At 38.9% G+C, this 15365-nt stretch overlaps 1 protein-coding gene across 1 annotated transcript in view; it reads left to right on the forward strand.

The window, feature by feature from the left end:
* The window catches only part of LOC149820665 (lon protease homolog, mitochondrial-like), a 57582-nt gene that overhangs the window by 1025 nt on the left and 41192 nt on the right, over positions 1 to 15365 (forward strand). The window contains exons 2-6 of the mRNA XM_089983445.1: positions 7449 to 7514; positions 8350 to 8541; positions 8726 to 8791; positions 8870 to 8911; positions 13285 to 13407. Of these exons, the coding sequence (XP_089839571.1) occupies positions 7449 to 7514; positions 8350 to 8541; positions 8726 to 8791; positions 8870 to 8911; positions 13285 to 13407 (489 nt within the window). The remainder of the gene's footprint in view (positions 1 to 7448; positions 7515 to 8349; positions 8542 to 8725; positions 8792 to 8869; positions 8912 to 13284; positions 13408 to 15365) is intronic.

Consider the following 15365-nt stretch of genomic DNA (forward strand, 5'->3'; position numbering starts at 1 on the left):
CTATCACATAAGTAGAATACGAGATCCTATCAATCCAAAGCTTTTTTTTTCTTCAAGACATACAAGTTGTTGGCATAGGTGGGAAGGAACTACTATGGAAGACAGTTCTTGGTTTCCATCCTTTGCCATAGTCCGTGGGCAGATGCAGTGGAGCAGCGGGACATAGCACTGGCCTCACTTAGCCCCATTTCCGGACCTAGCAGTAGATGGACAGGCGAGGCCTAAATTCAGACAGCCTGACCAGACTGTTTTTGTTAGAGCTGCTCCCATGCATGCAAGCCTTAACATCTTGCTCCCCAACTACATGACACGTGATCGAATTTATCATCCTTTTGTAGGGAATATTTGGTTCACATTTTCAGGGTAGTATCCAAGTGGGTGCTGATACTCCCTCTTGAACCATATGAATATTTATTGATCAGACCATTGTATCATTTTTTATTTGAATCATTTAGTTTCTTGGATTGGGTCTATTCTGAAATTTCTTTCTATGGACACCTTCATTTTGGAAGTCTACATCCATTTTGCAGCATAATATTTATGTTGCATACAAAATTTTATTGTTTATCACTTCTACGAATTGTTCATACTCAAAATGTTGCATCTCTTCTGAGACCAATATCTGTTTCTTGAACTATAAGTCTGAAATAAGTTGAGCAAGTGTATTTGTGTTTCTCTGATTGTTTGTTCAAAAAAAGAAGGGAACAGGAATTGGGTTGGTCCTTTTGTGGTAGTAACAGACTTCCTCCAGGCTTTTATTGGAGACCTCAGAACTGTTCTCTTTGGATTCATGGATGGAAATCTGTTCAATATTTCTGTGGCTTGTCTGTTAATCAAATGCTACATTACCATTACCTTATCGGCTATAATGTACTGCTTTCTCTGCTTCTTTAAGAAATTTTCTGGCTTCCTTCCATGGTTGTATTGTTCATCAAGTTGATATGATTCACAACTGGAGTTCTTGTGGCATCACATAAGTAGAATACCAAATCCTATCAACCCAATAACTTTTTTCGAGAAATATGAGACATACAAGTTGTTGGCATAGGTGGGAAGGAACCACTATGGATGACAGCTCTTGGTTTCCATTCTTTGCCATAGTCCGGGGGCTAGATGCAGCAGGGCATAGCGCTGACCTTGCTTAGTGCAATTTCTAGACCTAGCAGCAGTGAAAGGCAAGGCCTAAATTCAGGCAGCTGAACCGGACTCTTATCGTTTGAGCTTTGAGCTGCTCCCATGCATGCAAACCTGAACATCTTGCTCCCCAACCACATGACACATGATTGCATTTAGCATCCTTTTGTAGGGAATATTTGGTTCACTCTTTCACAGTAGTATCCAAGTGGGGGCTCCCTCTTGAACCATGTGAATATCATTTTTTCAGATCATTGTGTCATTTATTATTTGAATCATTTAATTTTCTTTGACCGGGTTTTTTCGTCCAAATTTTCTTTCTATGGGCGCCTTCCTTTTGGAGGTCTACATCCATTTTGCAGCATAGTATTTATGTTACATACGGATTTTACTGTTTTATCACTTCTACGAATTGTTCATACTCAAAATGTTGCATCTCCTCTGAGACCAATATCTGTTTCTTGAACTATGATTCTGACTCTGATAAATTTGAGCAAGTGTTTTTGTGTTTCTTTGGTTGTTTGTGTTAAAATATGTAATCTCATATAATATCTCATATGTAATCTCATAGACATGTAATGTTTTATCTCCTTTCTAGTTAGGATTTTTCGTTTAATTAATTCTAGTTAAAATACAACTAGAATTAGCCAAACCAGTCCATCATTGGACTGATTTAGCCTTTACCTTTTTGACCAAGTCAAAAAGGTAAATCCAAAAAGAGCTGTTGGACTCCCCAACAGCTCTATTAGAGCCGTTGGAGAGTCCAACAACTCTCTTAAGGCTTCTCTCTACCTCTCTATAAATATGGGGCTATTCTCCTTGTAAAGACTTACTCTTGTTTTGGGTTTTTATCTCAAATCAATAAAATTGTTTATTTTTCATTTTTATACCCGTTTCGGGTTGTGTGTATTCTTAAGTTCTCTTTGTGAACCTTTGTGGTTCTTATGGTGTATTTGTGAGAACTTGTTGAGAGACATTTGTTGTAGCGTATTTTTCACTTTCTTACATGGTATCAGAGCAAGGTCGGTGGACATGTATTGGGAAGCGTGCCATGCAACTACTCTTCAAGAAAGTGAAGTCTCTTTGAAGGAGTGATCGTGTGTAGCCTTGAAGGGCGTGGAAGGCTACTCATTTTCAATCTTTGTGGTTAAAATATTCTTCTTCCCACTTGCTTTTCTTTTTTCCCTCTCATTCCCAAGCTTGTAAAATGGATGACAATGATAATGTCACCATTAAGTCCATAAAACTCAACGATTCAAACTATGTAACATGGGCTTCAATCATGAAGCATCTTATTTGGGGAAAGGGTCTATGGGGCTTAGTTGATGGAACCGATAAGGAACCTAAACTAACACTCACTAAAGAAGAAGGTGGAAGAGAAATACCTCTTTCGGAGGTGGAAAAAACTAAGGCCATCTCCACATATGAAAAAGAATGGAAAGAATGGAGAATGGGTCACGCCAAGATCATGTCTTGGCTAATTTCTAGTGTAGACATAAAGAAGTGTTCAAGTCTCGCAAAATTTGAACATGCTAATGATGCGTGGGAATATCTTAAGAGAATGTATTCTCTTAAAGATATTGCTCATATATGTAACTTACAAGAAAAGGTTCGGAATATGGTTCAAGAGGAGAGAAGTATTAGAGAATACTACAATAGCTTATCCGAACTATGGGAAGAGTTGGCTCTTCTTGAACCAAAGTGGCATTGTCCACAAGACATTGAGCTTCGCCAAAATCAAGTAAATGCGGAGCATTTTTTTCAATTTATAAATGGGTTGAGACCCGAATTTGAATCAACCAAGTCCGCTCTTCTACATCGGGGAAATGTTCCCTCTATTGAAGATACCATTGAAGAGCTAAGTATGGAAGAAAATAGACTCAAGAAACGAGTCGACAAAAGCGATGATGATACAGTTTTAGCTGTATTTAGACCAGGTAATCACATTCGCACATACAAACCTCCACATATTGGGAGAATAAACAATGAAAGGCAAGGAGGCGATTTTGAAAGGAGAAAAGTTATTTGTTATTACTGTCATGAACCCGGACATGTTAAAACTTACTATCCAAAGTTGAAAAAATCTTATGAGAAGAAGGTAGTTGTTGTTGAATCAAAAGAATCAAATGAGACATCCATTGGAAACATGTCCCTGTCTTAGCTGGTGGAGGCTCTACAACCTCTTCTTAAAGGAACTTCTCCCTCAGCTGGAGTTGCGATATCTTCTGTTGGCACCTCCGATCCAGGTAAACCCCTATGGCTTCTTGACTCTGGTGCTTCTTTTCACATGACACCAAATTTAAAATTACTGTCGCATTGTTATGACTCAAGTGGATCGAGTGTTTTTACTGCGGATGGAACATCCCTTGAGATAAAAGGAATAAGAAATTTCGAAAATAACTCTCAAAACTCAAAAGGATTTTGTGTTCCAAAGATTAGATATATCCCCAAACTTAATCTAAATCTCTTATCTGTTTCTCAATTAACTGATCATGAGTGTAATGTTTCCTTCTCTTCTCATGATTGTCAAGTACAGGATCACTAGTCAGGGAAGCTGATTGGGGAAGGCCATAGAGAAGGAGGCTTATATTACATGGATTTTTTGGAATTACCCAAGAAAACATTATGCTTCAATGTTCAAAAAGTAGGCTTGGATCTTTTACACCAAAGATTTGGTCACCCTTGTATATCCAAGCTTCAGTACTTTCCAAACATGGAAAAAATTTGTAATTTTGAAACTTTCACTTGTGAAAAATGTATTCTTGGAAAAATGAAACGACTAGCATTTCAAGAAAGAACTTTTGTCTCCACTCGACCACTTGAATTAATTCACTCTGATGTTTGGGGTCTTGCACCAGTTACGTCAAAAGGTGAGTTTTTATACTATGTAATTTTCGTGGATGACTTTACACGATATACCTGGATTTACTTTCTCAAACAAAAATTTAAAGTGTTCTCTTTTTTTTAAATATTTCATAATATGGTCAAAAATCAATTTAAGAATGATATTTCAATATTTCGCACTGATTCAGGGGGAGAATTTTTATCAACTGAATTTAAAGAATATTTGAACTCACATGGAATTTCACACCAAAAATCTTGTCCCTATACCCCTCATCAAAATGGGTTAGCTGAGAGAAAACACAGACACATTATAGGAACAACTAGAACACTACTTATCACACATCAAGTTCCTAAAGTTTTTTGGGCCGAAGCTATTTTGACTGCTGTGTATCTTATTAATAGGATGCCCTCATCCTCAATAAAGAATATTTCTCCTACTGAAAAGCTTTATAAACAAAAACCTGATTATTCTAGACTGAGGGTGTTTGGGTGCAAGTGCTTTGTTTTTACAGATAAGAATGATAAATTCTCTCTCCGTGCTATACCCTGTACTTTTTTAGGATATGCAAATAATAAAAAAGGATACAAATGTTTTGACCCTAAAAACAACAAGTTATACGTTTCAAGGAATGTATCCTTTCTAGAAAATGAAAGTTTTTTTGAAAACAAAAATTCTACTGAAATAGATGAGTATTCCTTCTTGTTGGATCTAGTTCCAAAGGATAGTGTAAGAGAAATTGATCTAGATGATCAGATGGATGTGATTGATTCTGATCCTCATAGAAATAGTCAAGATTGTATTCAATACTCTAGACGAGGAAATTTAGAAAGACAGTTTGCCCTGGATAAATACACAAGGGAACATGAATCTGCCTCTTCATCTAGAAAATCCACTAGGATCTCGAGGGTTCCTACAAAGTTTGTGTCATATCAGTCTTTTTCAACAAAACATCAAGCCTTTATTGCTCTAATTCATTCCTATGAAGAACCTCCCAGTTATGATATAGCCAAGGATCAACCAGAATGGGTCAAGGCTATGAAAGTGGAATTAGAAGCCTTAGAAAAAGCAAATACTTGGACCATTCAAGACCATTCTCCAAACAACAAGAAACCTATTGGTTGTCGCTGGGTGTACAAGGTGAAAACCAAGAGTGATGGCACTCTTGAAAGATTCAAGGCCCAGTTGGTGGCAAAAGGCTATTCCCAAGAATATGGAATAGACTATGAAGAGACCTTTGCCCGAGTAACTAGAATGACCACTGTTAGAATCCTAATAGCTCTTGCATCAATAAAGGGATGACATATCTTTCAAATGGATGTTAAAAATGCTTTTCTAAATGGAACTTTAGCTGAAGAAGTATACATCGACCCACCACCAGGAATAAATATACCTAAAGGGAAAACACTTCGCCTAAACAAGGCTTTATATGGTCTCAAGCAAGCTCCAAAAGCTTGGTATGATAAGTTTAGTAAGATTATGCTTGATTTTGGTTTTCGATTTTGTCTTACTGACACAACTTTGTTTGTTAAGAATTCTGATGCAGGTATTATCATCCTTCTACTCTATGTTGACGACATGATCATCACTGAAAGTGATAAACAGGGAGTTTATGATATTAAAAAATTTCTCAAAACACATTTTGAAATGAGTGATTTGGGTTTTTTGAAATATTTTCTTGGTATAGAAGTTGCCTACTCACCTAGAGGTTACTTGCTAACTCAATCTAAGTTTGCATTAGATATTGTTGCTAGGTCAGGTATTTCAGATGAAAGACACGTTGATACTCCTGAGATTGTGAATGTCAAAATGAAGATTGATGATGGAGAGCCACTCGAGAATCCGACTCCGTATAGGCAACTTGTTGGGGCTCTATCGTATCTATCTATCACAAGACCTGACATTACACATGCGGTTCATACAGCCAGTCAATTTCAACATGCTCCAACTTCTGTTCATATGGGAACAATTTTGCGTATTATTAGATATATCAAAAATTCTATTTCTCGAGGATTATTTTTATCCGCTTCCTCTAACTTAGAATTGCTTGCTTATACTGATGGAGATTGGGGTGGTGATCCAAATGACCGCCACTCAACTACAGGTTTTTGTGTCTTTTTGGGAGGATCCTTGGTGTCTTGGCGATGTAAGAAACAACAAAAGGTCTCTCTCTCATCAACTGAAGCTGAATATAGGGCAATGGCTACAACTACTATGGAATTAGTCTGGCTTCGACGTCTACTTTCCGATATGGGAGTTGAAAGTCCAAAAGCATCAAATATGTGTTGTGACAACAAGAACTCTATCTATATTGCAAGCAATCAGACATTTCATGAACGCACCAAGCATATAGAAATGGATTGCCATTATGTTCGAGAGGAATTTTTGCGTGGCACCATCAATCTTCCCTATGTTGCTTCAGAATATCAGCTGGCCGATTTCTTCACCAAGCCTCTCGCTGCTCCTAGGTTTCACTTTCTCTTAGGCAAACTTTCGGTTATCCAACCGTAAGTTTGAGGGGGAGTGTTAAAATATGTAATCTCATATAATATCTCATATGTAATCTCATAGACATGTAATGTTTTATCTCCTTTTTAGTTAGGATTTTTCGTTTAATTAATTCTAGTTAAAATACAACTAGAATTAGCCAAACCAGTCCATCATTGGACTGATTTGGCCTTTACCTTTTTGACTAGTCAAAAAGGTAAATCCAAAAAGAGCTGTTGGACTCCCCAACAGCTCTATTAGAGCCGTTGGAGAGTCCAACAGCTCTCTTAAGGCTTCTCTCTACCTCTCTATAAATATGGGGCTATTCCCCTTGTAAAGACTTACTCTTGTTTTGGGTTTTTATCTCAAATCAATAAAATTGTTTATTTTTCATTTTTATACCCGTTTCGGGTTGTGTGTATTCTTAAGTTCTCTTTGTGAACCTTTGTGGTTCTTATGGTGTATTTGTGAGAACTTGTTGAGAGACATTTGTTGTAGCGTATTTTCCACTTTCTTACAGTTTGTTGAAAAAAGAAGGAAACAAGAATTGAGTTGGTCCTTTTCTGGTAGCAACAGATTTCCTTCAGGCTTTTACTGGAGACCTCAAAACTGTTCTCTATGGATTCATGAATGGAAATCTGTTCAATATTTGTGTAGCTTGTCTGCTAATCAAATGCAACATTAGCATTACCTTTTTGGCGATAACGTATTGCTTTCTTCGAGCTTCTCTGCTGCTTTTTTAAGAAACCTTCTGTCTGCTTTCCATGGTTGTATTGTTCATCAAGTTGACATAACTCACAACTGGAGTTGTGCCATTTTCAGTCTAATTTTTGTTATGATTGCTTCATCACATATAATGATTAATCTTTTTAGTACATTTTATCCATTAATTTTCTGCTTGGTAATGAAATTTATGTCATTTGGTTTCCCGTGATTTGCTATCTTTAGTGTCCTAATTGTGGTCCCACTTTGCTTTTAATTGCAGGTTTTAGCATTGCCCTTAATGCACAGGCCTCTCTTTCCTGGATTCTACATGCCAATATATGTGAAGGTATTGTAAAAAGCACCTGTTGGACTAAGTTTCGATATGGCTTCTATTGTATGCTTTCTGATATGGATATTGAGAGGGAAGAAACAGTTTCTTTTTTTGCATTTTTTAGGGATTTTTTTATATTTGTGATTAGGGGTGGCAATCGTGTCCTGTTGGTGGGTCGAACCGACGGGTTGGCAGGTCAGCATACCTCAATCCGAACCCGACCCATTCATTAAACGGGTTGGTTGTGGCAAACACGAACCCAGCCCGTTTAATAAACGGGTAACCCGACACGACCCGCCAACCCATTTAATAAATGGGTTGGGTCGGGTAAACGGGTTCTCAGGTTCGTGGGTCGGGTTGACGGGTCGACGGGTTGGCGGGTCGATGGGTCGGGTTGACGGTTCGGGTTGGCGGGTTGACCCACCCGCCTAACCCGTTTATTAAACGGGTCAGCCGGGTTGGCAGGTTGGCATACCCCCAACCCGAACCCGACCCGTTTAATAAATGGGTTAGGCGGGTCGACCCATTTATTAAACGGGTTGGCTTAAGCCCAACCCGAACCCGCCTAAGAGGCGGATTGGCGGATCGTGTCAGGTTTTACCACCCCTATTTGTGATATCTATGATGTATAATTTTTCCTTTAGGCTTGTTTCTTCTCTTCTGCCTTGCAACAATATTGATATTTGATTTTGACTAACAATTCCATGGAATTTTTTATGTTGAATTTGTTACGGATGCTTCTGCCTTTATTCATTTTTTACTGCCATCTAACTTACAAGTGGTTACAATACTTTTTGTTTGAGTTCTTATTTAAGAGGAAGTCTCATTTAAAATCTGTGGATTTTCACAGGATCCAAAACTATTAGCAGCTTTGACGGAAAACTACAAGAGATCAGTACGATATGCTGGTGCCTTCCTTGTAAAGGATGAACCTGGAACTGATCCAATCATTGTAACAGGTTCAGAAACTGAAAAAAGCATATATGACCTCAAGGCAAAAGAGTTGTTTGAACGCCTCCATGAAGTTGGTACTCTAGCACAGGTATCAATTGTTGTTTGAGAAGGCTCAAGTGGTTCCAATAGTAGTTCCATTATGTAAAACAGAGGAAATGCAAGGATTTGTTTGATTATTTCTCTAATATAAAATTACAAAATTACTCTGTGGTCCCCTTTGTGGAATCACTTTTAGTGAGCCTTTTTGTGATGTTGAATATGCTTCTCAACAGATTACTAACATACAAGGAGAACAAGTGGTGCTTTTGGGCCATCAGCGGTTGCGGATAACTGAGATGGTTTGCCAGTCCTATATTTCTAATTTTTTATTGTTTTTTTAGATGTTAGTCTTTAATCATGTTGTCACTTGTGTGCAGGTTGACGAGGATCCACTCACAGTTAAAGTTGACCATATCAAGGTGTGTTGTTTATATCATTTATCTATTCTATATTCTGGTGCCTTTTTCTTCTATTTTAGGCATGTATTGGTGGAGTGTTGGTAGGTGGGTGGGGGGGCATGTGCAGCTGCAGCCACGTGTGACAATGCCCAGATGCAATGTTAGAGCTGGTATCTCTAGGACTCTGGGTACTGGCATACACACATATAATCCAATGTGTATTATATATTTCCCTCATATGTTTCTCTATTAATTTCTTCATATTTTAGTCTATGTTATAAATATTTGTGATATTTTGAAATATCATGATTTGATTGTGATAATTTTCAAATGCCAATATATTCAGATTGTGTCACCTTTCAAGTGCAAATTCAAATTCCTGTTCAATCAGCTTTATCCCTTTCATGAGCTCAAGATTGGGCTCGAGCTTAGGCCATAGAGTGCACTAAATGATCTCGAGCAAGCCTTTAGACAAGCAAAGTGGCCATTTATCGCGTATTTCGTTGTCTGACATAGTTGTACCCTGTATATGAAGCTGTTTATAGCACATCATTTTATCTACTCCAAATAGTTATCTTTATGGCTGGAACCACTTACACCAAACATCACAAGGACAAAATGTTTTTTGTTGCATGCTTTAAGGCATTTTCATCATATTTTTGGGAGCAACATGTTTTTTGTTGCATGATTTCAATTTTTTAAGGCTGTTCAGTATAGTAATGAAGAAAGAAAGAAAACAGTATGTCCAAGAGAGTCATGTGTGTGATATCTTTTAGTGAAAGCCACCATTTGACTTACTCATTGCCTTCCATTTCAAGCTTAAATTTGTTATCTGCTTGTCTATCAAACACCTCAAAATCTATGTCACAGGGATTCAGCTAGCAGGGTGCCACACCCGCGTCGATGCGACGCGGGTGCAGGTGCGGCACCGGGTGCGGTCAACCCGACCCTGGGTGTGGTCAACACACCCAGAGTCATTTTGGTCCAATTTTTCAGACTTAAAAAAATGCCAAGAATTTTTTTTTTAATATATGTCACATGGATTCTCCAACTAGGTGTCGCACTCGCACCCGATGTGGTCAACCTGACCCTGGGTGCAGTCAACGCACCCAGGGTCATTTATGTCCAACTTTTGGACTTTATATATATATATATATATATATATATATATATATATATATATATATATATATTATATTTTTGCTGCACACCTGCACCCGGGTTTTTTGGAAGTGCCGCATCCCCGCACCCGCACCCATGTGACATAGCTCAAAATAAGGCAAAATAAAATATTGCTACCTGAACGAGACATTTTTATTGCTGTTTTTTTTATATATTTACACTATGGAACCACCCCTAGGATCAGAGACCTAGCTCCGCTAGCTCTGCCTGCCGTACTTACGATTGTTGTCCTAGCAGCGTAAAACTCCCTTGCCCCCAGGGAGTCGCCACGTCTCAGCTTGCATAAGGGGTGACACCCATGGGATTTGAACCTAGACCACCTGCCTAGCGGCCTAGGTCCCATCCCACTATGCCAAACCCCTTTGGGGCAATTTCATTGCTGCTTGGCAGTGTTATTAAAAACACGCCTCAAGGCGCAAAAAGCATGCCTTGCCTCAAGGCGAGGGGCTTTATGCCTTGAGGCGCAAGGATAAGGCGTAAAATCTCTGGGGCGTGCACCTCGTAGGCCTTGAAGCGCATGCCTCGAGGCGAGGCACGCCTCAAGATGAGGCCCATATGCCTCATTGCTTTTGGTCAAATAAGGGTCAAAACCCTTATTTGACCAAAATTTAGGGCTTAAACCCTTTTATTTTGTTGGTAGATCTCTCATACAACCTCTCTCTCTCTCTCTCTCGTCTCTCACGCAACCTCTCTCTCTCTCTCAACTTCTCTCTCTCGTCTCTCACCGAAAACTAGGGATGGCAGTGGGCCGGGGGAAAGCGGGGCCCCGCCCCGTTTGGAACGGGGATGAAGGGTATGAAACAGGGATGGAGGCGGGGACGAAGGTTAAAATCCATCCCTGTTCGGGGATGGACGTACACTTTTCCCCGCCCGTCCCTGCCTCGATCCCCGCCTCACCCCCGCCTCCGTCACTTTTCCCCGCAATATCCTTGCCCCGCCCCGCCTCATCCCCGTTTGAACCGGGGATGGAGGACATGAAACAGGGATGAAGGCGGGGGTGGAGGTTAAAATCCATCCCCGCCGGGGATGGAGGTTCTAATCTTGAGGCGGGGCGGGGGTGGAGACCTTGTCCTCTGCCCCGCCCCACTGCCATCCCTACCGAAAACTGGTACTGTCTCTCTCTCATCTCTCAATTTTTTTTCACATGCAGTCTTCTCCCACACAGTCTTAGCATAAGTTGATGATTTCAGAAACTTTGGAGAGAAGTTTTTTTTTACAATTTTCAATGTTTAGAGTCTGCGTGTGAAAACAAAAACATGTGAACTTCTCTCGCTTTTTTTTTCACACACATGATGATTGTGCTTTGCAATTTTGTTCTGAATCTGGTGCTCTGTAAATTTACCCTGCTTTTCCTTAAATATGAAATGATGCAACAAAAGCTTAAAGTTTCTAACGTTACACGCTTGCAATTTAGTCAATATCACAAGAAAAATATGTATTAGACTGGTCATAGCCTGTTCCATTCAAGAAAGTCAGATTATGTGAACTCTATTGTGCGTGCTTGTGCACGTAAGTCTCAAGCTACCCTTGTCACTCATTCTTTTGCCTTTCTATTCCTCCAAATTTTGAACTTTTTCTGTTGGCAATGCCAAATGAGAACTTGCCATTTGTCTGCCTTCATGCTGCTTAAGCAGTAAAAATGAGTCAGTTGATTGATGAAATACAAATTAGTATGCACTATTGAATATTTACTTTGCAGATTATTACAATTTATGTAGTATGGATTTAATGATTGATGAATATTATTGTGTTGTATGACTGACTATTTGTTAGTTTATTCTTTCTGAAACCATTATCACAGTTTAAACCTTTTTTTTCTGGGGTAACTTTCAGTCATAGTCATGTCTTGGTTGTAGGTAAAATCTTTGCTCTTGGGATATTATAAGCTTTTAGATAAATCTTGGCAAAAATCTCTGTACTAAAAAATACAATATAACAATAATAGTAAAATAAGTAGGTTTCAGTAATTTTCTTTTCAATAATGTAAAGAGAACATGGAAAATCTCTTAAAAATAAAAATAGAAACTAAGAGTACTTGTATTTAAGATATAGAAAGCATAAGCAAGGAAAAGTTTTGTAAATATAGTGATAAATATCAGGGTATTTTAGAAATGTTTTCAACTTCTAAAAGTTTTAAGCTTTTAGAAGTGATAAATTTTTTATTTATTTATAATTTTAGATATTTTTTTTAGTTTTTTTAAGTTTTAAAAAAAAATTTGAGGCTTACGCTTTACGCCTCGCCTCCGATTTTGGTGGAGCGCCTCGCTACGCCTCAACGCTTTTCACAACACTGCTGCTTGCTAACACATTAATGTAAAAGTATCTTCAACAATATACTTTAGTTGATAACGCAATAACCTTGAGAACAAATGTGTGAACATACACACCCAAGAACACTTGTGCACAACAAGCACAACACACCGAATCACAAATGTGCAAATGCACTCATAAGTTTCATAAACAACTAAAGAGGTTGGGCTATAATCCCAAATCCCTTGAGAAAATACAAGAGGAGCTGCCCATATATATAGGGCTTTGAGAAGGCCTTGGGAGGGGCTCCACATAGTCGTTGGAGCCCCTCCAACGGTCACAAATGTGACCGTTGGAGGGGTCCAACGACTAGTGGGTTGGGCCCCTCCCAATGCAAGTACAATGCATTAAATGCAAAAAGAAAAAGGAATAAAGAAAAAAGAAAAAGAAAATAAATACAAAAACATATTCTCGAAAAAGAATGTGTAAAATTCCTAAACTACCCTTACTAGGAATATATATATATATATTTTATATATATAATTGGTAAATACATATACATATATTATATATATGTATATGTATTACCTTATATATATAAAATATATATGCGAAATTACAAGTTTGATTACATAATTTAACAATTAAATATACAAGTTGTATGAATGGCTAGTGGAGATAGTCCTTCACTATATCGGTTTCAGAGACATGGTTTCTCATGGCTAATCGGCTACATCACCAAGCAAATGGTGATTCCTTATGATTGTTTCAAAGAGAAAATCTGTTTTGGAAGGTTATACACAATTCTGACTATATTAATGACATATCTGCACACCATGAAGTTGCTTCCGTTTGGATGTTTGGTGCTTTTATACACTTGTAGTCTTCACCGTAGTATGAGAAGACCAGATATGTGGTTGATATTTAGATATTAATGATGCCAAATTACTAATCTTGTGCAGGAAGAACCATATAATAAGGATGATGATGTCATAAAAGCAACTTCATTTGAAGTTATTGCAACATTGCGCGATATTTTGAAGACTGGTTCTCTTTGGAAAGACCATGTTCAACCTTACACTCAGGTGGATACCTATTTTGATGAATCAATGTGTTCTGACCTTTGATATATGTCCCATATTTCATGATGCATAGGGCCATTAGCTTTGTTATCTTTCTTTATTGCTGTATGTTTTTTCTTGCTCTTATTATTGTTGTCTCATCTGCTGTTCAGTTTCAAGTTTGTTTATAAACGGGAGAGATTGATTCATAATATAGACTCTGACCAAACATGATCCTTAGTAAAACATATTGAGTGCTAGAAGGTTGCATAGATGAACCTTGGTGCAACAGATCAACTGGCAGAGGACAAGAGGCCTGATGGGAAAGAGGCAGAGATTGATTTGTGATATTGAATACTTGCATGTATATCTTTTTGGAAATCAATGTTTTGCAAGGACAAAATTAATAATCCATGTCATGACTGTGATGCCATCTTGCATTTAGTGTATTTCTTATTTGGTATTGGGGAATCTTTGATGATAAAGGTGGTTTTTTTCCATCAACAGTTGTGTGTCTTACTGCCCTAGACCATGCATATGGTAGTAAAACTTGGAAACTGAGTTGACATCTATGTAACCGCGACACGTCTAAATGATAGCCGTACCCGTGTCAATACGAGCGTGGGTACCGGGCCTAGTGTGGGTACACCGCGGGTCGGGTCCCGCACTACCCCTCAGTTTGGGTCCACCACAGACCCGGATTTTCCATGGTCAAACCAGGTTCAAAGGGGCGGGACCATTTTGGTCCCACCGCCCCACTCATTTCTTAATCCCCCCTCCTCCCTCTCTCTTGAAACCCTCGATTCTCGATGCTCTCCCCTAAATCCTCGACTCTCTGCTCTTCCCCTCTGTAACTCTCGTCCTCCCCTTCTCTCTCCCTTGGCGATATCGATTCCCCTCCTCCCTCTTTGTCTCTCTCCCCTTCTCTCTCCCTTTGTCTCTCGATTCCCCTCCTCCGCCTCCACCCCTTCTCTCTTCCTCAGCGATATTGATTCCCCTCCTCCCTCTCTCTCGAAACCCTTGATTCTCGATGCTCTCTCTACTCTCCCCTAAATCTTCGACTCTCTGCTCTTCTCCCCTGTAACTCTTGTCCTCCCCTTCTCTCTCCCTTGGTGATATCGATTCCCCTTCTCTCTCCCTTTGTCTCTCGATTCCCCTCCTCCACCTTTGTAACTCTCGTCCTCCCCTTCTCTCTCCCTCAGCGATATTGATTCCCCTCCTCCCCCTCTGCCTCCCGTCTTCCCCTTCTCTCGATTCCCCTCTAAGCCTCTCTGTCTCTCTCTTTCTTGTTTCCCCATCCATCTCATTTTCCTCTTCCTCCTCTCTCTCTCTCTCTCTCTCTCTCTCTCTCTCTCTCTCTCTCTCGGCAACTGCAACTTGAAGGAGCTCACCTTCGGCGGGCGGTGAAGAGGTAGGAGCAACATCTTTTGTTTTTTTTTTGTTTTAGGGTGTTTTCTTTTTATAACTGAATATATGTTAAGTTATAAACTGAAGATGTCTCTACACGGAATATTAACATCTTCAGTTTTGTTTATATTCAGTTTATAACTTTCGGTTTCTAAACTGAATATAAACTTTCGGTTATAAACTGAATATTAACATCTTGAGTTTATAAATTATAACTTTATAGTTTATATTCAGTTTGTATTCAGATTCAATATATATTTTCAAATTTTAATTTAGATATATTTAGTTTATATTTTCAGTTAATATTCAGTTTATAACTTTATAGTTTATATTCAGTTTCTAATTTTCAGTTTATATTCAGATTGTATTTTGAATCTGAACTCCGCCTGTGTAGTTATACACTGCCGGTCCCAAGCCTGGATAAAGGAGGAGGGTTGCGGTAGGCCTGTGACAGCCAGCATAAAAACTTTGTCATATCCTATGAAAATGAACCAATATGAGAATTTCGTTGGGGCGTTCCCTACTGAGCGACGCACTGTACTCTCTAGGCCCAGAGGCAGTGATAAATGTGCAAG

The sequence above is a fragment of the Nuphar pumila genome, chromosome 12, assembly GCF_984573655.1.
Source record: "Nuphar pumila chromosome 12, dmNupPumi1.hap1.1, whole genome shotgun sequence".
In the NCBI taxonomy this organism is placed as follows: domain Eukaryota; kingdom Viridiplantae; phylum Streptophyta; class Magnoliopsida; order Nymphaeales; family Nymphaeaceae; genus Nuphar; species Nuphar pumila.